Genomic DNA, 25,254 nt, shown 5'->3' on the forward strand with positions numbered 1-25,254 from the left:
CATAAGGAAATCAATGAGACATAAGTGTTATTGATATAATTTTAATAAATTTTTTTACCTCCAGACCAAATGCATCACTATGGACGAGGCCATTTTTCTCCTTCCTCAGGCTATACAGAAATGAATAATTAATCTAAAAAATAACCAAACACAGCCTTGAACTGCATCAGATATCAAGACAATGAATTGCCTTGAAATATGGATATTATTATTAAAAGGGGGGAAATTGAAACTGCACAAATATATCTACAGTAATATTCTGTGAGATACAACCAAAACAGGAAATTCATGAACTTATTTCCAGAGCTGGGTGTGTTCCTCGGTGTGTTCTGCTTTAGTTTGGCCGCTGTTAGCGCTCCCGAACTATTAAAGCTTAAGAGACAGGAGGTTCATAACGAAATAAAAGTCTGGTAGGCCATATACTATACATACTCTCTATGAGGGGACGGAGAGGGGGGGGGGTCGCCGATTTAATGAAGCGGCCTTGCTGTGGATGTGCTGTGTCTTACGACACTGCTTCTGACCCAGGGCAATGGACAAGATGCAGGGATGACCCGTCATCCAGGAGGTGCCAAGATAAGAGGGAGGGAAGAGGGTGGAGGGGAGTGGAGTGTGATAGAGATGGAATGGGTGGGAGTGGTTTTCATGCCTTTGTTTTTTGGCTACCTCCCTTACAAGGGGAAAAAAGCCTTTGGTATATGTATGTATGTACATCCAAAAGGTAGGCCACATACTATACCGGCACCTATATTGCTTTAATGGTTTGGGAGCACTAGCCACAGCCAAACTAAAATGGAATGCACCAAGGAAAGCGCCCTGCACTGCTTATTTCATGTCTGTAAGAGATGAAATCATAAGGATTAGAGCCTACCGTATATTTTTTGTGACTAGAAACTGCCGTATTATAAAGCAAGCAAACTATTGCAGTTAAGAAACATATATTAAAACTTGTGTGTATTTCTTGAAACTAACTTGGATTGGGACCCGAGAAATTATTATACAAAATAACATTTCCTTATCTTTAGCCTCAGGACAAGCACAAACATTTTATTGACCTAAAGCGTCACGGTTTTTTGGATGTGACTGGTTCCCTAATAAAGGCACGACAGAATTAACGCACAAGCGTATAATGCTCCTTTAAAGAATGAGGAGAAAAAAAAAAAATCCATCATACACAACTTATGCAAGAAAAATTAATTTTCTTTAATTTACATGTAACAAAAAAACGTTTTCGCACATAACTTAGTGTGAAGTTTTCACACATAACTTAGGTATAGCAAAATTTGAAAAACTTTGCATTCCCTTAAAGGAGCATTATACTCTCATGTGTTAAATACACTTTTCCTCAAAATAAACTCCAATCTTTTGTGTAACATGACGTTTATCCAAAAATCATCTTTAACATTCCAATACACGTCAAAATATCCAAACCTTTCTAGATTCTATTCATTTTCATCCCATACAAAACCTATATCTAAACATATAACCCACTCACAATAGTAAATACCGCTACATCAGGAATGGCTTTTCGAAAAATATATTCCGTTTTTGAGTCATAATTGTGATGCACAAATGCAGATGTCAGTCGATTCCTCCGACAACCACCTCAAGTTCAAAGCTTCGTGAATTCGTACGGCAACGGATAGGAAGACCTACGATGAAGGTGCTCAACCTGCTTGCTTGTGTATTCCGTACTTACTATCTCTGTTCTTTAGTCACTAGAATTTGATTTCAACACTGAATAAAACACTAGGCATCCACAATATACGACTATTTTTTTCGTTTTTCAGATCCACTTCGACAGTTCTGTGCCCAGTGCGAGTCTAAGGACTACGCTAGATCAACACAAGAGATTCCTGATTGTCGTTGTTCAAAGACCCGAAGATTTGGACAGAAGGTGGCTTGAAGAACTAACGGACTTTTTATGCCAATGTCACTGTAATCACGTGCACGGCCATTTCAGCCTTGTCAAAGCACTATCAGAGCACACAGAAATGAAGGTTATGGAGAAAAGTTGTGATGTTTCACTCTTTGGCCGAGAATATTTTGTGTTTGAACGCATAGATTGTGACATATAATACAACTCAACCATCTCTAGTTCATTTCCTTTCCTTTTCTAGTTAATTTTCTTCCCTTGTTACAGATCTGGATGAAGAAGAGGTGGTTTGCCTTATTCCAAAACAGGCTCTGTTGTGGAACAACTGTGCCATATGATGAAACATGATTTGCTAAGGAAAAGCTGTGCCTCACTGCACTCCTTTTGCCCCAAGCAGTGTAGTAGGGGACGGGGTACCCCTTCATCCATGAGGTGCTAATATGGGAAGGATGGACAAGTGGGAATTATTTTTTTACAACGTGTGTGTGTGTGTGTGCTTTGATTTGGCCACCCCCTTACATGGGCGAAAAATAAAAGAGCCTTTGGTTCATAATTACTCATGACATCTTAACCTTAATTACGAAACATATTTTGTCGATAACAGGGGATGAAATAACCCCTATGGACAACCTACAATCTCCCTACCTCAGCAGTATTATTTCTTATTTCCTTATACGGAGCACGGAAGGTACAGGAACCATGACCAAGTCAGTCGAGTACAGCAACAAAACGCGACACTTTCGACGTCTAATATCTGACACCAAACCTGACTTGTGCCTTATTAATACATCCATTTTCTTCAAATGAGTACTGTGCCCTAATTTTATCTACTTATTCAGGAATTCTGAGGAACCTTGTAACAGAAGAGGCTGTAATTTATACATTTTTTTTCACTTATGTGCATAGATGAGTACAGTTGAGTTAATACATAGAGTGCATGTATATAAAACACCTACACATGCAAACTGACTTGAAATACATGCGTTCAATAATAAACTGGCGGACACTGGCGCTCCAGCGAAAGACGGCATCTTCAAATATACTTGCAAACATTCCTGGACACATACGAACTGACATACATAAACAATGAAGATACAACAGGTACACTGACACATGCATAATGTATTATTCATCTCGTGTATTTTAAGAAGAGCCAACAATTTCCATAGCATAAAAGCCGGATTAAAATAAGAATGAGAATTATTTTAGACTGCAACATACTTGGCGAGTATGTATGTATTCTAAGAAGAGCCAACAATTTCCATAACATAAAAACTAGATTAAAATAAGAACACAAATGATTTTAGATTAACATATTTGACGAGTATCTATGTATTTTAAGAAGAGCCAACAATTTCCATAATATAAAAAATGGATAAAAATAATAATACAAATGATTTTTGAACGCAACTAATGGAACAATTTAATACAACCACGACTTTCCTTGAAATGAACGCTTCAACCTACATTGCCATGCTATCACCCTATCCAGAGAGCTGCTCAACATCATTTCCTTACGCAGCAGCCAAACCAGAGAACAGTGCCGTACTGGTAACCTGGGAACAGCACCGTAGCCAGGAATTAAATTTTGGGAGGCTAATCAAGCTTGGGGGGGAGGGAGGGGCTGCCACTGCATTGTACGAACACAAACATATATATATATATATACTGTATGTATAATCACTGATAATATTTGATATGCCTGTAATGATAGCTACAATTTTATATTTTATGTATATACATCATGTATCACAAATTCACCATAAAATTTGCTCATTTTTTGTGAGTTTTCTGGTGTAGTCTATTTATAATTATTTTGAGTAAAAATCAATGGGGGGGCTAATTGGATTGGGGGAGGGGAGCTAAGCCCCCCATGGCTACAGCTCTGCCTGGGGGCCTTAGGTATCCTGCACATGAGACATGGGACAATAAATTTATTGGACCGACTAACAAATCTCAGAAATCTGTGCAGAAATTCACAGCATTTCATTTAATTGGTTTCACCATGGTCTTGGATCATGTGTTGGACTTGTGATCGACATTAACCTCCCAGATGAGAGCTCAGAACTCATATGAACGATCTATGGGTAATACTGTGACCTTACACACATACACACCCCCAACTCCCCGCCCACAAGAGTTGGAGTAACAACATGCAGTGCAGTGATACTGAAATTATTTCAGCCCTGGATGGGATTTGAACCCAGACCGCCGTAGTGGCAGGCGAGGACTCTAACCACTGCACTACGAGGTGGTACTCTGGATTTGTGGAAAATTGACCTACCACACAAAGACCTGGTAAAGACCTGATGATGGGCAGCAACCTGATGATGGGCAGCGACAATAAGCTACTCATGAAAATTGAGTATAAAATAATTTTTCTTTTAACTGATATGTAAAGCATGTGGTTCCCAAAACATTCTGTCTGTCTGCCTACATGACCCTAAGGTCTGACTGCTTCATGATGATATTATTCTCCTGATGGACTCTTTTCAATGAGCAAAGTTCTTGAGTGTTTGACAGATGAGAAGGAAAACACCCGAGGCAGATGCTTATGTACATCTCAAAAGTTTTACTGTACAAATATCATCAAGTTCTTCTTGTGATCTGTTATGCAAAAATATGATAGCTACCAATGATTATGCAAAAGCAAAGAGAGAGAGAGAGGAGGAGGAGGAAAATAAATAAATAAATAAAGCTCTTCCAAGAATTCGATGCTGAACACATTATTCCCACATTATAAAATTTCTTTCAACTAAGACAAGTTCAAAGGTAAAGCAGCAACTAACAATTAAGAGAGGAACCTCTTCAAATGAGTACAGCTGGAATCATCTAAGTTTTGAACATTTGCGTCATCTCCAGAAAACATGGCCTAACCATATATGTACGAAAATGGCAGCTGCCGAGAAGTTTATTTTAATGGACTTATTGTTTATGTAATTATGCACTTCTGTATCATCACTTGCACAAAATGTAGTGGCACATTTGTAAATTATAATCACAAAGAACCCACAGTCAGAATAAAATAGGGCTATAGCTATTAGCTGAAATATAGAAGTTTTACTTTATTCTAAGTTTCCTTTTATTCCGATTCTGTATTACGTTCCAGGTAGCTTTGTCTAAGGAAACTCCTAAAATTTACCTCGATTCGCCCATGTCACAGATGAAAAGAAAACCGAAGGAATAAAAATTGGATGATCCTTTCTCCCCATCCAGCAGGTGTAAAGCGATGAAGTATATACAACACGGGAAGCATGGAATCCAGTCGAACCATTTCACAGTTTGCTTAACACAAAATAAAATATTCCATGTCATTGCATATCCACTAACGAGTTTTCATAAACTTTTACTTCTTTCGTACGATGATGCCTACGTAGGTGTCGTGAGGCGTGAGCGGGTATATGAGGATCCTGGCATTGCTGTCTTGATTATATGTATAGTTGTAGCTAAGTGACCCTCAAATTCTGTGAACTAGTTTGATCACGTTTTCTGTGTTTATTATTACTCAGAGTGAAAGAAAACGAGTAATACAATATTGCCTTTATATAACACAAGTAGTGTGATGCATCGTACATTAGGCATCCGATGCTGCACGCAAGAATCTGACTCGAAGAGGTTAATAATTTCAGTATCCAAACCATCAGATAAATTAATCAGCATTGGATATCTGAGGAAATGGAGATTATATATCTACAAAGATTGCTTTATTTACTTATGAAGACTTTCTACTTAAGCAAATTTCATTTTTGCCATGCACTATATGAACATTCTCTTTTGTAGATGTTATTTGCCTATTTAGGAGAATCCATAAAACTGCAAATAATACGTAAACGTCACAAAAGACACGTAATGTAATGATTGAAAGGATAATGTCAAATGAATTAAGACTATGTACATAATGATGTAATATAAACTTTCCTAAGACTTGAGATTGTCAATATTGGGATAAATCCATTTTACGCTTGATATGTAGAAGATTGGCCGTGCAGTGGCCCCGTGTATACTGTGTCGAACTCACGAGCAGGTGGTCATGAGTTTGACCCGCTACGTGGTTCGTCCGTTAGTTCCTGACAGCCCTGGCCAAGTGGGGAGGCAACAACAACAACAAAAAAAGAAAAAAACAAAAAACAAAAAAACAAAACAAAAACAGCGGCTTTCCGCAAGTGACAGGGCATGCCCTACAGGGGTTTCTCACTTCCCACTTTGTGGGAACAAAGTAGAAAAAAAAAAAAGTAGATATGTAAATATTTCTATCATTGAATATACAGGAAGACTTTTGCCAATAACATATGTTACCCCCATAGTGCCCAAACAGACGATTGAAATAATTGGAATCTGCTTCATAGTGCCCAAACAGATGACTGAAATCTGCTTTGACCCAATTTCCCATTGCCAATATTATATGCACCAGACTGACATTTTACCAAATACATTGGCGTCAAAAGCGAAAATGAATAAATCGGATAAGAGGTGGAAGAAAATAGGCTAATTATTTAGTTTGCTTCCTACAGTCTTAATCGTAAATAAGTAATTCTTGATAAAATCAAAGATTCTACAAATCCTTTGGTTAAATGTGAACACACAAAGCTTACATAGGCAGTGACAAAACTTGTTTGCATGGTCAACAATTGAAAAGAAGGATTGCGGCAGCCACGTGGTAACTGGCGACATCAGTTCTTTCTGCATAATAATATTTATCGTGTAGAAACGTAAGGAATATGTTTTCTTTTTCTCACCATACTAATCTAGTAGCTAACCCTGCTCATTGTTTTACTAGATACAATGTCAATTTATCTCAGAAGTTCACTTAAACATACTATAACACCTCAAATTCTTTTTTGCTTGTATTTTATAAAAAAAATTATCACTGGACACTGAAAATTGAACAAATGATACAGATCAATTGTATTTACTTAGTTGTATTTTACGGGAATGGGAACTATGCTCATGGTGTCCTGTCTTTGTATCCCGCAGTGTCTAGTTTGCTCTTAAATTCATGTATAGTTTTTGCACACACTATAGTTTTATCCAGTCTGTTCCAGATATCCACCACTGTGTGGAATTTTTTTTTTTTTTTCATGTGTCTTCTACAACTATCCTTTTTGAGTATCGTTTCATGTCCCCTTGAATTTCTCCTATCCCAATTTAGTAAGTCCTCTCTATCAAGGGGTTCCGTGTTCATGTGAGTGTATTAAACCAATATCATACAGCAAGGGAAGCCTAGATGTTTCAGCATTTTTAGCCAATTTCACATAGTGAGAAAAGATTTGACCTAAGTGAGACCTCTCATTAACGGATGTTAATTGGCTGTGTTTGCGGTGTTTTCACTGTGTTTTCGATGTTTTTGGTGCTGTCGTTTAGTGCGTGCAATCACTATGCCACCCAGAAAACACTCCAAAACACCGAAAACGCCGCAAACACAGCATTAACATCCGTTAATGAGAGGTCTCACTGTATTCCAAGTTTTTACGCTTCATTCATAAATCTTCTGCTACGCTCTCAGATCAAGATCCACGAACATCGTCTTTTTGAATCACAACTTTCGTATTTCTGTTCCGACCCCATTCACTCACACATTTTACACTTAAGTGCTACTACTCACTTCACACTTTAGTCTCGAGTGCTACAAAATGATTACTATCAAATTATTTATCTGCTACAATACTGTAGCAATATCTATACAATACAAAAATCCTTATCCTCCGTGTATGGACATACACCATAAAAGGCTTAATATGATTGCAAATTTCTCTCTAATTATTACATTTCATAAACTTGGCTCGTCTGCATCTTCACACACGTACGAAAGGGAAGTATTTTTTCCCGCTTCGATGACACTCTCCCTCGCATACATGTGAGACAAGATTAGACGATACTTAACCTACGCCCCTTTTTTTTCTAGGATTCATGAAATACATGGCTATTGCTGCTTACACCCTTCCTTCGTATTCCCCTTTTCCTTTGGTGGTCTAGCTTTCCGAGCACACTTTTCCAAACTTGCAGTTCGTCGTTGGCCCTGAATGGGCATGTACGGCGGGACTGGATAATCATCATCGTCGTCGAACACTGGAAGTGATGAAATAAGATAGTTTAGATATTCACATATAAATACATACATACATATCCCAAAGGCTTTTTTCCCCTTACACACACAAAAAAAAAAAAAAAAAAAAAAAAAAAAAAAAAAAAAAAAAAAAAAATCCACTCCCACCCATTCTATCTCCAACATACTCCACTCCCCTCCCTCCTATTCAGTGCCACTATATCTTCTTATGCATCTCACCATCTTACTGTAGCCTGCATTTACTCCCAACCTTCTCCTCTCATATTGTTGTTGTTGCTGTCATTCCCTAGACCAGCGTTTCTCAACCAGGGTTCCGCGGAGCTCTAAGGTTCCGCAAAAGGTTACTATAATAATGTAATATAGACATCATCCTATCTAACCTAATATTATGATGAAAAAAAAAAAAAAAAAATGATATGGTATACTTTTTTTTTTGTAAAGGTTACGCAACGGTAATAGAAAGGTGGAGAAACGCTGATCTAGACTGTCTGTCTGAGCAGTCCTGTCTCCTTTCCTCTAATATAGTCCACAGGTGGCATAATCGTGAGCATTCTGGTCTCGCATTTGCTTAGTTGTGGGTTTGAGTCCCATGCTTCTCTCCAATTCCCAGCGGTGATGCTTCCCTGCCTGAATATTCTAAGCACATAGGGCAAAGGTGATGGTTTGGGCCACAAATATGTGACTCCTGGCATTGACACCCCACCTTCTTTCACGTACCCTCCTGATCATTACCACTAACGGTTTCAGTCTTGAAGAAGCCGGATGACCGCATCACAGATAACTGTCCAGGATGTAACACTTCAACCCATACTATACAGCACACTACAGAAGACTACATGGTACAGAATCACACACACTAACGACACAATACAAAGTTGACCAGTTGAAAAAAAAAGAAGAAAAAAAAAAAGAAGCAGAGCTTCGTTAGTTTCTTTTTCCAGGTGGTCTACTTTGCACAAGTGAACAAACGTACCCGTGTTCTTATTAGTAACAACACAATATACACTACGGGATATGTGGGAAAACTCCGTTCCAACCATGACATTCCTCAGGGCGACAGGACTGCTTGACCAGACGGTCTAGGGAACGAGAACAACAACAAATGCTTCAATTTCTCAACCGTAAACACATTATCATCCGCAAACAACAACTTGTTCATCTCCCTCTCCCTTCCACTTTCATCTGCCAACTCTGAACCCCATTCCATTACCCTCGTAATTACCTTCTGAAATCGTCCCTCATGCTTTCTACCATCTTAGTTACATAAAAAAACTTACGACTTTTTAAGCAAGTATTCATCTGTTCCAATAGTGAATAATGTCGTAATAAAATTTTTGTACAAGTTTGTGGAAAAGGAAGGTCCTTAGCTCCAGATAAGTAAAAGATGGTGATTAAAAAAATTTACACAACATTTTTTACATAGCAATAACACTCCATTATCCTTACCACTACGGTAATTATATACAACAGACACCCTACCTGGTGGTGGAAGAGGAGATATGGGTGAGGAGACGCTACTTTGTGCGGTGCCGTTGGGCATGTGAAGGTGATAATTACTGTTGCTACCAGAGGATGAGGAGGTGGAAGTGGAGGTGGAGGTGGAGGAGGACGGTGAGGAGAACTCCCCTCTTTGCACCCGTCGCTGATAGGTGGGGTCTATTGCACAGGCGATGTTGGTGAATCCCGAGGCAGTGGGGCAAGGTTCAGGGCTGCCGTAACTCTCGACTACTTCTATAGCGTCTGGGTCAGGCAACCTTGAGGCGAGTGAAGGAGGAAGTCCCGGTGAGATAAAAAAGGAAACGGAAGACTCGGTACTGGTGGCTTTTCGCCCGGGTAGGCGTAACAAGTGAGGGAGATCTATTTTGCTATTCACCCACAGTTACGTCATTTGCATTCAGGATAAAGACTAACAAGTCTCCGTCCACGGAGGATGTGGGACAGAAACGAGTTCCTATTTACAGGACAGAAAGGAAATGACTAGCTGATATTCACCGTAGACAAAGGAGGGGTGGTAATAACTAGCCAGCATTCAACCTTAGAGGAAGTTTGGTTATGAAGTTTCCAGTGTTCTCTATGAGAAGTATTGTGAGAAAATAACTCAGTCAATATTCACCAAAAGAGGTTGCAGTAGGAAAATACTCATCAATATTCACCTGTTAAGGCGTGAACTATAATGTTTTATGACAAATACCAAATAGGACACAAGTGTTTAGTGTGTTGGGTAAAAAAGTCATAGCAGAATAGTTTCTGCTGCTATACTTCTTCCATTATCTGGTGACCCATAGGATGTGGCCGGCAAAACCAGCAGTGTTGCCATGTCTAAACCATCTCCAAAGAAAACAAGGGAGAAGCCATTTTCTTTATACTTGCATGTATGACCTGTATAATTAAAGAGACTGCAAAGGATGAATGAGTGACATGTGCACCTGTGATTCAGTACCCCTCCCATCCCCCACCCCCTGAACCTCACGGAAATTCCTAGGTCGGGAGCCGGGGCAATGTCGCCTGACCTGAGATGTCACATTGTTTAATAAGTCTCTTCTTTTCTTTACATTTATAACAATTACTCATATCACCAACCATTTAATGAAAAAATCAATATGCATTTAGAATATTCCATGTTAACATAATCAGAGTAGTGGACCGCTTCCGGTATATGCTGAATGTTTTGATTCAGTACGTGACAACACAGCAGACAACACCTTGTGGGTCATGAGATAATGGAAATAGCATAAAACTAAGTTCTTAACAGTTCCAAATGCCTTTTCCTTTCCCATAATGCAGTGTAAATGAAGTAAAATAGGCACCGCATTCTGACACAGGCATGATACAAAAATATTATTATATACATGTGTGTTCTGTATATGTAAAAGTACATGCATGACTGTCCATGTATGTATACAATTCACATGCATGTGACCCTTCAAAGTTTATATACATATAGGATTTTTCCTCCTTACAAGGGAGGCAGCGGAAAAAATAAATAAATAAATAAATAAATAAATAAAAATAAAAATAAATAAAAATAATGATACATACATATACCAAGGCTTTTTCCCCCTTCCAAGGGAGGTAGCCACAAAAGGAAAGGCATAAAAACACTCCCACCCATTTCATCCCTAAATACACTCCACACCCCTCCCACCCTTCCTCTCATCTGAGCACCTCCTGGATGACGGGTCATCCCTGAACCCTGCCCGCCGCCCTGGGTCAGAAGCAGTGTCGCAAAACACAGTACATCCACAGCAAGGCCGCTTCATTTAATCGGCGACCCCCCCTCTCCGTCCCCCTTTGCATATAAGGAGAGGACGGGGAGAAATCCCTTCGGGCTGCGTCAAAATTTACTCACACATACTACCCCACCCCCCACCCCCCCCCCGCCTATTCCTCCTCATGCAGTCACAACATCATCCATATACAACCATTCTCCACTCACCTCTGTCTTCCGTCCTCTCCCTTCCTTCCTCAACAGACATTCCCCTCTTCCCCAAAGCCCCCTTCACCCCATCCATCCACCTCATCCTAGGACGTCCCCTCATGTTCACTCCCTCCACATCTGCCTTCCATACCTCTTTTACTAGTCTTTCTTCACTCATTCTTTCCATGTGTCCAAACCATCCTAATATTCTTTCATCAACCCTCTCTCCCAAATCCTTTTTCACCCCTGTTCTCCTCCTCACCTCCTCATTTCTCACTCTATCTAGCCTAGTAACCCCCACCATACTTCTCAGACACCTCATCTCAAACACATTCAAACTCCTTCTCTCTTCTTCTCTTATGTTCCACGTTTCTGCCCCATACAGTGCTGTTGGCACAATCACTCCTTCATACAGTCTCCTCTTCGCATCCATTCCCAAATGTCTATTTCTCATTACACTCTTTAAACCACCAAGGCATTTACTCGCTTCTCTCAATCTACATTCTACCTCCACCTTCACTCCACCTTTTTCCTGCTACACTTGCACCCAAGTATCTAAAACTATCCACTTCCTCCAGTCGCTCTCCCTTAATGTTCACTTCCAGTCTACTGCCACTTTCACCCCTTGTACATCTCATCACCTTACTTTTACCCACATTTATCTTTAGCTTTCTTCTATCACATACTCTCCCAAACTCTGCCACCAGCTTCCTCAATCCCTCCTCTGACCCTGCCACAAGCGCAGTGTCGTCCGCAAACAACAGCTGGCTCACCTCCCACTTTTCTCCATTTTCTTTAACCATCTCCAATCCCTGACTCACTACCCTAGCATTCACCTCTCGCACCACCCCATCCATGTATAAGTTGAACAGCCAGGGCGACATAACGCATCCTTGACGAAGTCCCACCTTTACTTCAAACCACTCACTCTCTCCATTTCCAATCCTAACACATGCTCTACTACTCACATAAAAACTCTTGACAGCTCCCAAAAGCTTTCCTCCTATCCCATAAATCTGCATAACCTCCCACAGTGCCTTTCTGTCTACCCTATCATAAGCCTTTTCCAGATCCATAAAAGCCCAAAAAACATCCTTCCCCTTTCCTATAGCTTTCTCACATATCTGTCTTACCACAAAGATCTGATAAATGATAAAAAAAAAAAAAAAAAAAAAAAAAAAAAAAAAAAAAAAAAAGAGGGCATAAAATCCACTCCCACCATTCCATCCCCTCATACTTCACTCCCATCGAAGTTTACCTTGGCTTATTCGTTTTGCCCACAGGATACGAAGTTCCTGCATGGCCCGAACCGCCCTGGGGTCCTCTGGAAGTGGAGGAGGGACCAGCTCCGTTGAGATCTAAGGTATTCGGCCTTTGAGGTATATGCTGCTTGACGGGCGAGGCTTCGCTCGTCGACGCTTTTTCTTTGGTGCCACACAGAGGGGATGAGGAGATTCTTCTGCCGTCTTTCAGTGACTCATTCACCTGATGCCGTGGAGAGGATGGATTGCTTTGTCTTGGCGAATGAGTTCCGTTAAACGGGGTTTCGTATCTTGGCGATTCTAGAGACGGGGATTCTGACGAGGGGCTTCTGCCCGATGGGCCTGGTTGTTCCGAGGGAGTGACCGAACCACTGGGAGAACTTGTGGTGCCATTCTGCGGAAGAACAAATTCTCTTAAATTAAATTGATAATCGTATACTTGAGATTTTGATTCGTAGATACCATGCCAAACTATCAAAGAATAGCTACTACTCAGTTATACATGCATACATACGATTCAGTTACAAAGGATTACAAAGGTGGAGCACGCCGACAGGAGACCTTTTGGTCCATATCTAGGTCGGATGCAAAAAAAAATTATAATAATAAAAAATTAATAAATAAAAACTATAATAATGTAAATAACAAATAAAATACATAAATAAATGCATAGGTATAGTTAGATAATAAACAAACAATAATGAATTGACACATAAACCAATAATAAATTAAAATCAAAACAGACAAATGATAACAAAACAAAAACAAATAATATGAAATAAATTATAATCATTACAGCATTTTGCTTAGGTGTTTATCTAAATGATTCTTAAAGCTTCGAACTGAACTACATTGCACTACCTGTGCAGGAAGTTTATTCCATTCATTAACTACACGGCTGGCGAAGTTGTATCTACCTACTTCCAAATTAAATCTATTTCCGGACAGTTTGAGACCATTGTTTCTTGTCTGATTCTCATTCATTGTCAAAATGTTGTCACTTTTGATGTTTAACATCGTAAACTCCCCCTATCAGGAGGCTAGGATGGTGCCCCCTACGGAGGACTTTGTAGCGTAGAATTTAATGAATCATGCCTTTGGTCCAACTCGCTGGTGGCAAGGTTCAAACTTCACCTCAACCTCCGCCACAAGTTGCAACATTCTAACCCACTTGGCCAGCAAGCTTATACCAAGGGTTTTTTCCCCCTTACAAAGGGGGGTAGCCAAAGTCAAAAGGCATAATTCCACTCCCATCCATTTCATCCCCACCTACTCCACTCCCATTCACCACCCCTCCCTCCCTCCCTCCCTCTTTTCTTGGCTTCTCATGGAGGGAGTTGATACATACACACAAGGACGGTGTGTGGAACAAGGACAGGAGGAAATAGAAGGAACGGTAGTGAATGGTGGGATGAGGAAACAAAGAAGGTTGTAGAAGAGAAGAAGTGAGCTTTCACAGATTGGTTACAAAATAGGACGAGGGAGTCATATGAGAGGTACAAAGAAAAGAAAAGAGAAGTAAAGCAAAAGGTAAAGGAGGCAAAGAGGAGAATAGATGTGAAGTGGGGTAAGAGTATGACAGAAAATTTTGAAAGTAATAAAAAGATGTTCTGGAAAGAAATTAAGAGAGGAAGAGGAGGCGAATCAAGTAGAGAAGATTTGGTAAAAAGTCCAGATGGAGAGATGATAATGGAAGAGAAGGCAGTAAGGGGAAGATGGGCAGAATATTTTAGGGAGTTGCTAAATGTGAAGGAGGATAGGGAGGGAAAGATAGTTGCAGTGGGAAATGATAAGAAAATGACCGTGATGAGTGAGGAAAATGGAGGAGATATAAGGAAGGATGAAGTGAAGGCAGTTGTTAAGATGATGAAAGCAGGTAAGGCACCTGCTCTGGATGGATGCCATGCAGAATGTCTAAAAAAAGGAGGTACAGTGATGGTGGACTGGCTGGTGAGGTTATTTAATGTTTGCTGGAGAGAGGGTAGAGTGCCGGAGGACTGGAGGAGTGCCTGTATAGTTCCACTTTACAAGGGAAAAGGGGACAAGTGTGAATGTAGTAGTTTCAGAGGGATCAGCTTGTTAAGTGTAGTTGGGAAGGCTTATGGGAGGATCTTGATTGAGAGGATTAGGAGAGGAACAGAGGGAGTAATTGGTGAGGAACAGTGTGGATTTTGGATGGGTAGAGGTTGTGTAGATCAGATCTTTGTGGTAAGGCAAATATGTGAGAAAGCTATAGGAAAGGGGAAGGATGTTTTTTGGGCTTTTATGGACCTGGAAAAGGCTTACGATAGGGTAGACAGAGAGGCACTGTGGGAGGTTATGCAGATATATGGGAGGAAAGCTTCTAGGAGCTGTCAAGAGTTTTTGTTTTTATGAGAGTAGTAGAGCTTGTGTCAGGATTAGAAATGGAGAGAATGAGTGGTTCGAGGTAAAGGTGGGACTTCATCAAGGATGCGTTATGTCGCCCTGGCTGTTCAACTTATACATGGATGGGGTAGTGCGAGAGGTAAATATAAGGGTAGTGGGTCAAGGATTGGAGATGGTTAAAGAAAATGGAGAAAAGTGGGAGGTGAGCCAGCTGTTCTTTGCAGACGACACTGCGCTTGTGGCAGGATCGGAGGAGGGATTGAGGAAGTTGATGACAGAGTTTGGGAGAGTATGTGATAGAAGAAAGCTAAAGATAAATGTGGGTAAAAGTAAGGTGATGAGATGTACAAGGGGTGAAAGTGGCAGTAGACTGGAAGTGAGCATTAAGGGTGAGAAACTGGAGGAAGTGGATAGTTTTAGATACTTGGGTGCAAATGTAGCAGGAAAAGGTGGAGTGAAGGTTGAGGTAGAATGTAGATTGAGAGAAGCGAGTAAATGCCTTGGTGGATTGAAGAGTGTAATGAGGAATAGACATTTGGGAATGGACTGTATGAAGGAGTGATTGTGCCAACAGCACTGTATGGGGCAGAAACATGGAACATAAGAGAGGAAGAGAGAAGGAGTTTGAATGTGTTTGAGATGAGGTGTCTGAGAAGTATGATGGGGGTTACTAGGCTAGATAGAGTGAGAAATGAGGAGGTGAGGAGAAGAACGGGGGTGGAAAGGGAGTTCGGAGATAGGGTTGATGAAAGAGTATTAGGATGGTTTGGACACATGGTAAGAATGAGTGAAGAAAGACTAGTAAAAGAGGTATGGAAGGCAGATGTGGAGGGAGTGAACATGAGGGGACGTCCTAGGATGAGGTGGATGGATGGGGTGAAGGGAGCTTTGGGGAAGAAGGGAATGTCTGTTGAGGTAGGACGGGAGAGGACAGAAGACAGGGGTGAATGGAGAATGGTTGTATATGGATGATGTTGTGATGCATGAGGTGGAATGGGGGGTGAGGTAGTATGTGTGAGCAAAATTTGATGCAGCCCGAAGAGATTTCTCCCCGTCTTCTCCTTTTATGCATGGGGGAACGGAGGGGGGGGTTGCCGATTTAATGAAGCGGCCTTAATGTGGATGTGCTGTGTCTTGCGACACTACTTCTGACCCAGGGCAGTGGACAAGGTGCAGGGATGACCCGTTATCCAGGAGGTACTAAGATAAGAAGGAGGGTGGAGGGGTGTGGAGTGTATTCAGGGATGGAATGGGTGGGAATGATTTTATGCCTTTTCCTTTTTGGCTACCTCCCTTGTAAGGGGGAAAAAGCTTTGGTATATGTATGTATGTATATATATATATATATATATACATATATATATACATACATACATATAACAAAGGCTTTTTCACCCTACATGGGGGGTAGCCAAAAAGAAAAAGGCATAGAAACCACTTCCACCCATTCCATTTCCTATATATTCCACTCACCTCCACCCTCCTCCCTCCCTCTTATCTTGGCACCTCCTGGATGACGGGTCATCCCTGCATCCTGTCCACTGCCCTGGGTCAGAAGCAGTGTCGCAAGACACAGCACATCCACAGCAAGGCCACTTCATAAATTTGGCAACCCCTCCTCTCTGTCCCCCGATGCAAAAAAGGAGAAGACAGGGAGAAATCCCTTCGGGCTGCATCAAATTTTTTTCTCATACATACTTCCTCACCCCCATCCCCCACCCACTCCCCCAGCATCATCTATACACAACCCCTCTCCATTCACCCATATCTTCTGTCCTCTCCCGTCCTTCCTCCACAGACATTCCTCTCTTTTGTTGGATATATATAACATATATATATATATTTCTTTCCCTTATAAGGGAGTTGATAATTATGAAAATGGGCAGCTTCACTGTCCATCTTGCAAATCCATCACTGATCCCACAAATCCCCTTTTGTCTATAGAGTATATCTATATACCAAGAACTTTTTCCCCCTTATACAGGAGGTAGCCAAATCAAAGGCATGTACCTACTCCCACCCATTCCACTCCCATCCACCACCCTTTCCTCCCTCTCATCTTAGCTCCTCATGGATGACAGGTCATCCCTGCATCCCACCCACTGCCCTGGGTCAGAAGCAATGCAGCAAGACACAGTACATCCACAGCAAGGCCACTTCACTTCATTGGTGACCCCTCCTCTCTGTCCCCTCATGCAGAAAAAGAGAAGAGGAGGTGAAATCCCTTTGGGCTGCATCAAAATATCATTAAAATTATTTATTCACATTAATTATGCCCAGGGCAGTGGATGAGATGCAGGGATGACCTGTCATCCAGGAGGTGCCAAGAGAAGAGGGATGGAGGAGGGTGGAGGGGAGTGGAGTGTGATAGGGATAGAATGGGTGGGAATGGTTTTTATGCCTTTGTTTTTTGGCTACCTCCCTTATAAAGGGGAAAAAAGCCTTGGTATATGTATGTAATTATGTTCCCCTTTGTACATACATACATACATACATATACCAAAAGCTTTTCCCCCCTTACGTATGAGGTAGCCAAAAAACAAAGGCATAAAAACCATTCCCTCCCTAATACACTCCACTTCCCTCCACCCTCTACCCTCCCTCTTATCTTGACACCTCCCCCTTTGTGATGATGATATGGTTTAACGTCACAAACTCTCCCCTATCAGAGGGCTAGGACGGTGTCCCTCACAGAGGGCTTTGTAACGTGGAATTTAATGAACCATGCCCTTGGTTCAACTTCACCGGTGGCAGGATTCGAACTGCCATCCCTTCGACCTTCGCCGCAAGTAACGACGCCCTAACCCACTCAGCCAGTGAGGTTAACCTCTTAAATACGAACCAAATATTTGTGTGCACATGAGGTTGCCTGTATGATGATGCATCACAATATGCACATTATAAAATATAGAGTTACAGCAATTACACTCGTTCTCCTTCATCCTGAACATTTATTATCATAGGAAACACGATCAAGTCTGTTCACAAAATACAGAGGTCATTCAACTACAAAGTAAATATAATCAAAATTCTGACACCAGCTTCCTCGTATATCTGTTCACACCTCACGATGCCTATGTAGGCATCATCGTATTCTAGGGGTTAAGCCCTTTGCTGGCCGAGTGGGTTAGGGTATTGTTACTTTCGGCAAAGGTCGAGGGGATGGTGGTTTGAACCCTGCCACCGGCGAAGTTGGACCAAGGTTTTGGTTCATTAAATTCCATGTTACAAAAGTCCTCTGTAAGGGGCACCGTTCTAGCCTCCCGATATGTTTTTTTTTGTGATGTTAAACCAGTGGTTCCCAAACTTTTCTGGCTTGAGGCACCGTTGCCAAGCCTTTCAGAAGTCCCCAGCACCCTTATTAGAAAATCTAAATTCTAGTTTGTCAGTATTTTGTTGATTCAACATCAGTGTAACAAAATTTTGTCTATGGATAATATGAAAATACTCACCTTTACACTGATGATGCTTTAATGAACAAAAATGGATGACAATATAAAAATATAATTGTGACTAACTTTTGCACTGAATTTTGGCGGCACTCTCAGTTGATCTCACGGCACCCTTTGGTGCCGCGGCACACCGGTTGGGAACCACTGCATTAACCATATTGTCATTGTTTACGAAAAAGGGTTCCACTTGCCTCGACAACTTTGGTGGTTTTCTGTATCTGTCCCTCCTTCATTTGAGCAGCCAAACGTTCTTGTTTTTTCAGAAGAGCCTTCTGTCTTGCTTTCTCTCTCGCTTTTCTCGCCTTCATTCGTTCCTGCGGGAAAAATTACGTAAAATACGATGACAGTGCCGTCTGTATCTACAAACTTCATATTTACATAATAAATCTCTAACCATCCAATCTAGATGAGTTTGTATCAAATTTGTTTTTTGTGTACAACTAAAGCATGCATGGCTGCTGAGTAACGTGCAGTTCTTGCCTGTCACCTGCGAGTCGTAGGTCTTCTGCAAGAGAGACCCGGTGCAACGGATTGATTAATCAACTCTTACCTGTTCCTGAAGAACCTTCGCGAGCTCTCGATCTTGGACTTCGATAGCCATGAGCTTGTCTTCGTCCATAAGATCGCCTCTTCTCTTCAGATCTTGCTCCTGTAGCAGCCTGGCCAGTTCCTGCAAGTACATCCACGTAATGGACCATATATTTCAAACTGGAAAACATTACAACACATTCACACATCCTCGTAACATGGACTGGAAGTGAAGCGTCTATTCCTGACATCTCATCTATTGACTTTCTCAAAGGAATGAGCATACTGGATTGTGCAGAGTTTATATACACGCTTGGTGGCTCAAGGGGGTATACGAGCATAGAATGCTGTTCTGATTGGCCCGCTGAGGCAGCCAATTGTGAAGCGCTATACTCACTGAGGATTTAGCCCAAGTGAAGCTTCCAACATCAACAGTATGGCTGGAAGCTTCATTTGGGCTAAATCCTCAGCGAGTATAGCGCTTCATGATTGGTTGCCTCAGATGGCCAATCAGAACACAGCGTTCTACACTCATATACCCCCCTGAGCCACCAAGCGTGTATATAAACTCAGCACGATCCAGTATGCTCATTCCTTTGAGAAAGTCAATAAACGAAACGTCAGGAATAAATGTTTCACTTCCAATCCATGCTTCCTTTGTGTGTTTATGCAACTTGTTCACATGGATTTTCATCCTTGTAACATTTGTATTACGTGAAGTAGATGTTAATGGAAACGTTAATGGAGTGTTGCATAATATTAGCGTTAATATTTGCAAAAACCCATGCAAATCCTTCAAGTTCACGCATTGATTAAAAACAATCCAAACACTAGTCCTTAGTTCCGTGTGGTGTTGCAAGATGAACATTCACCAAAATATTAGTTTATCAAACAGGAGCTATGCCTCACTACTGTGTCCTTGACCCAAGCAGTGTGGCTGGAGATGAGGGTGACCCCTCTTCCTTAAGGTGCTTAGATGTGAAGGGTGAGTGAATGGTTTTAATTTGTACATGGTGCAGGTAAGTCTTTTGACTTGGCTATCCCCTCATAAAAGGAGAAAAATCCTTTTATATATATATAATTTTTTTTTTTTTTTTTTTTTTTTTTCTGGTAACCACAAAGGAAATTGGAAAGAAAGAGTATTCTGCAAGCAATTTTGTGTTACTCTGTAATCCCCTAAAGATGTGAATAACATGAAAACTCTTGGGAATTACTATTTCTTTCCAATTTCCTTTGTGGTTACAAGCAAAATTTTTGGATCATGTATTTTAGTGATCATTCTATATACAGGCAGTCCTCGATTTATACGAGTTTACTTTATAGGAATTCAGAGTTATACGGTGTCCAAAAATAGGGGTTATTTTTCACATTGTATGAATTCCTAAGAAATATATGGTTTCAAGGAAGTTAAAATTCGCAAGGCGATTTAGTTCAGAAATGTAGTTGTAAGTACAGTTTTTTAATAAAAGCATTAATAAACATAATAGAAATGTGTTTAATACAAAACGTATGCAGTGAAAGATTATTTTATTTCGAATACATCCTTCAAAGGGGTACTGGGGGGATTGGGTATTCAAAATCTATGGGGTTGGGTATGCATTCCTTACTTTATATGATTTTTGCTTTATACAGTCCCTTCTGGAATGCATCTACCATATAAATTGAGGACTGCCTGTATATATACGTATAAATTTTTTGGATCATGTGTTTTTTAGTGATCATTATATATATATATATATATATATATATATATATATATATATATATATATATATATATAGTGGCCGCGAAAATTTTGGTCGCAAAATTATAGGCGCCCCAACTTTCCCTTAAACTCAAAACATGCGAAAAATACAACTTTCCACCCAAACTTTTCACTATTTTTCAATGCTAGCATTTGTACCCGTATTTAGCCGAGACAATACACACTATTTGGCAACTCTGTTTAGGTGCACTCGATGTCACATGGAGTCACTTTCTAAACAACTCTCACAGAGAGTAGTCTTTTTTTTGCGGTGGTCTCTGTTTTTGTGCCTTGATATCTCCGTAATGGGAAGTGGTAAAGAGCTGGAAAGAGACACAGGAGGCAGTTAGAACCGTAGAAGTACAATTTGATATCTTCCTTGGCCGACCAGAGCGATGCTTTGGAGTACGAATGATGTCACTTCCTTCGTCTCGAAATTTCTTGGCCCACTTTTGCATTTGACGCACTCCAATTCCCACACGAGTAGCAATATCTTTACACTTATAACCCTCCTTATAGAGGGTTATGATTGTAACAACTGTGTCTCTTTCCAGCTCTTTACCACTTCCCATTACGGAGATATCAAGGCACAAAAACAGAGACCACCGCAAAAAAAAGACTACTCTCCGTGAGAGTTGTTTAGAAAGTGACTCCATGTGACATCGAGTGCGCCTAAACAGAGTTGCCAAATAGTGTGTATTGTCTCGGCTAAATACGGGTACAAACGCTAGCATTGAAAAATAGCGAAAAGTTTGGGTGGAAAGTTGTATTTTTCGCATGTTTTGAGTTTAACCCCTTCCATACGGTGCCGCACACGTAGGCGTCATGAGGAGCAAGTGGATTCGCGACGCTGCCATATGGGCGTCTTGATTATATTTATTGTAGTCGCCCCTGTGTTTTTACATTCTCCCAAATGCGCCCTTAATCCCATTCTCTGTGGTTTTCAAAATTCGCGGGTGAAAGAGAGAACGATCGATATAAGCGGCGACTATATTTTATGATGCGAATATTATTTCGTTACGTCGTACGGCTGGCATTGGCTGCTGCCCGCGAGATTTAAGTCCCGTATTGAAGTGGTTAAGGGAAAGTTGGGGCGCCTATAATTTTGCGCCCAAACTTTTCGCGGCCACTGTATATAGATATAGATATATGCACATTTTAATCATTCCAATGTTAGTTTTATAACCAGGCTTTAAAAACATTCTATACTACGAAAAAAAATCAAACAAAAAGAAACAAAGAGACTGTTAGAGTTTCCCGTGCAGTGACAGAGAAACTTACAGCATCCTGCTCCTCTTGAAGTCTCCTTACTTCATCTTCATCCATCTCTCTCGAGGGCTGGATGCAGAAGTCGGACAAGTCAGACAAGTCAGAGGAGATGCTGTTGGCTCCACTTCGGGAGGATCGCGTGCTACTTCCGCTGGCCTGAGTCTCCTCCTCTCCGCCCGTTCTTCTGTTTGAACACAAAATTGGTATGTTTACGTTGGTGCAACCGTCCGCGTTTCTTCTACACATAAGCAACGTGAGAACTGTTGTATACGGAGCGTCAGTGGCGGCAATTCTAGTCTAGACACGCTATCCATAAAGCTGACAAAATAATTATAATAAAAAAGGTCAAAGAAGTCCTGAATATTTTACCATAATCAATGATTCTTGCAAAGTCCTCTGTGATAGGCACCATCCTGGCCTTCTGATAGGGAGGAGTTTGTGATGACCATTATAATAATACATACATACATATACCAAGGCTTTTTCCCCCTTCCAAGGGAGGTAGCCAAAAAGGGAAAGGCATAAAAACACTCCCACCCATTTCATCCCTAGATACACTCCACACCCCTCCCACCCTCCCTCTCATCTGAGCACCTCCTGGATGACGGGTCATCCCTGCACCCTGCCCACCGCCCTGGGTCAGAAGCAGTGTCGCAAGACACAGTACATCCACAGCAAGGCCGCTTCATTTAATCGGCGACCCCCCCTCTCCGTCTAATAATAATATATAATGATTCTTGCGTTAGAATAACTTTCCCTTATCCTTTCTGCAATAGGGACATCAAATAACATTTTTAAAATCTCCTGAGGGGATTTCTCTCCATGTTCTCCTTTTATGCATGGGGGGATGGAGGGGGGGGGTCGCTGATTTAATGAAGCGGCCTTGCTGTGGATGTGCTGTGTCTTGCAACACTGCTTCTGACCCAGGGCAGTGGACAAGGTGCAGGGATGACCCGTCATCCAGGAGGTGCTAAGATAAAAGGGAGGGTGGAGGGGAGTGGAGTGTATTCAGGGATGGAATGGGTGGGAATGATTTTATGCCTTTTTCTTTTTGGCTACCTCCCTTGTAAGGGGGAAAGAGCCTTGGTATATGTATGTATGTTTTATTATTTTTCGAGCCAATAGCTGTAATAGGCAGTAAGGAATGGTGGAAATGGGAAGTGGTGATGGGGGAGAGGGATGTCACTGAGAACTTCGCTCCGGGGTGGCTCTTCGGCATGTAATGACTGCTTTATACAAAGACGTTTAGATCTACGGAACAAATTGGACGAACAAAACGAAATAAAAGATTGGCTCTTACATTTTCTCTTTATTCTGCGAGAGTAATGCTACGTTGTCATGTCCGGTATTAATGCCTAAATAAGCCGCTTCCTTCTCCACCTGCCTCATCTCTCTGTTTTGCCGTACATTTGCTTTCTCTCGTTCCTGAAATAGACGACACAAAATCAATCTTTCTGAGGAAACAAAAGGAAAGGGCGATGCAATTACAAGATAAATAGGACGGTGAAAAGCTTCACAGTCCCAGAATACCCGAAAGTTGTTTATCTTTACAAGCTAATATTTGGAGTGGTTGATCTTAACAAGCTTAATCTAACCTAACCTAGAAAGTGCCCTGTTACTTTGTTATTTGTCTCTCCTTAATTAAATGATTGTCACTATTTACAAGCTCGTTTCTGGAGTTGCTTATCTTACAAGCTTATGTTTACATGGGTACTCTGAGGGTGTTGATCTTTACATAAAAAATAAATAAATAAAGACAACTTTCAAAACCCATAAATCCATCAATCTAAGTAATCATATATATACATATATATATATATATATATATATATATATATATATACACACACACACACACACACACACACACTTTCAACGAACGGACGGCTTGACGAACGCTCTGAAGAAAAGTGCAGATTGTGGATACCAACGCAAAGAGAAGTGCCTTTTTGTATTTGCAGGGGGGGGGGAATTGCTCGTGAGGTAGTGGGAAAGTAAGGAAAGAGGAGAGGGGGAGGGATTACTGGGGAAATGGAAGGTAATGAGGAGGTGGAGGAAATGGCCCTGACGGGCCGCCGGGTAGACAAAAGACCCCAAGACGAGTTGGATGATAACATGTCTAATAGGAATGTGAAGATTAGAGGTATAGATAGGAGCAATATAGCAGAAAGTGATGAGAATATTTTCAAGGGATTTAAAGAGAGTGGGGGGGACTCAAACCCCCCCCGACTGACAAGACTAGAGATGAAGGTTGATAAGGTGATCGAGGACTTGGAGAGTAGGTTAGGTCATATGAACACCATTTTAAAAAGGGTTGAAAGATTGGAAGAACTGGAAAAGGCGAATAAAAACTTAACTGATGAAATAGAAGAACTAAAAAGACAGTTAAGAGAGGTAAAGGGGGAGAATGAGGAATTGAAGAAGAATAGTAAAGAAAACAGAGAAACAATAGCTAAAGAAAGTAAAAATTGGAAGCAAACCCAAGAAGGAAATAAGATTTCATTCACTGACATAGTCAAACAGCAATTGAAAGAACATACTGAAGACTCAGTTATTAAAGTGATGAGACAAAAGGAGAATATAGTAAGGGATTTAGCAGACAAGAAGAAATGTATAATTATATTAGGAATGGAAGAGAAACACAACACAGATAGAACCACAAGAATCAAAGAGGAAAATGAAAAAGTAAGCCAATTACTAGAATCAGTTCAGGAAGATGAACCAGGAATTATGAAACAAATCGAAGAGAAATTTAGACTCGGAAAGTATAGCACAGACAAGACCAGACCAATTAAGATTAAATTCAAGTCACAAACAACGGCAGAGAATATCTTATCCAAAACAGGGAAACTGGCAACAAGTGAACAACACAAAAAGATATGGATAAAAAGAGAAATGAATAAAGAGGAAAGAGAGGAAGAAAAGCAGAAAAGACTGGAAGCTAAGACAAAAAACGAGAACAGAACGGAGTCAGAGAAAGAGAGATTCTATTGGAGAGTAGTGAACATGAAACTAAGGAAGTTCGACATACAAAAGAAAAACATAAGGGAAACAGAGAACACAATGGAAGTGGCAGAAAACTAAGAGTGTCTTACACAAATATAGATGGATTAATAACAGGATTGAATGAGCTGAATGATTATTTGAAAGAAAAAGAACCGGACATAATGGGAATTGTAGAAACAAAATTAAAAGGCCCACTACCACCCAACAGTGTAGGACATGATGCATACAATTATTGGATTAGAAACAGAGAGAAAAAGCAAGGGGGTGG

General features: G+C 40.8%; 1 protein-coding gene across 4 annotated transcripts in view; it reads right to left on the minus strand.

Annotated features, from left to right (window-relative positions):
* Window positions 1-27: 27 nt before the first annotated feature.
* Window positions 28-25,254, minus strand: part of LOC143020816 (uncharacterized) — a 112,532-nt gene continuing 87,305 nt past the window's right edge. For 2 of the 4 annotated variants that reach the window (XM_076177610.1, XM_076177612.1), the window contains 7 exons: window positions 23,281-23,405; window positions 21,993-22,164; window positions 18,990-19,109; window positions 18,631-18,753; window positions 12,617-13,014; window positions 9,420-9,694; window positions 28-7,942 (listed from right to left, as the gene is read on the minus strand). In XM_076177610.1, coding sequence (XP_076033725.1) covers window positions 7,797-7,942; window positions 9,420-9,694; window positions 12,617-13,014; window positions 18,631-18,753; window positions 18,990-19,109; window positions 21,993-22,164; window positions 23,281-23,405 — 1,359 coding nt within the window. In that variant the 3' untranslated portion in view covers window positions 28-7,796. Of the gene's footprint in view, window positions 7,943-8,913; window positions 9,020-9,419; window positions 9,695-12,616; window positions 13,015-18,630; window positions 18,754-18,989; window positions 19,110-21,992; window positions 22,165-23,280; window positions 23,406-25,254 lie in introns of all 4 variants that reach the window. The other 2 variants (XM_076177613.1, XM_076177611.1) reach the window with 2 other exon arrangements.

This window comes from Oratosquilla oratoria, chromosome 40 (assembly GCF_046742065.1).
Source record: "Oratosquilla oratoria isolate Oo_2021 chromosome 40, ASM4674206v1, whole genome shotgun sequence".
NCBI classification, from domain to species: Eukaryota; Metazoa; Arthropoda; class Malacostraca; order Stomatopoda; family Squillidae; genus Oratosquilla; species Oratosquilla oratoria.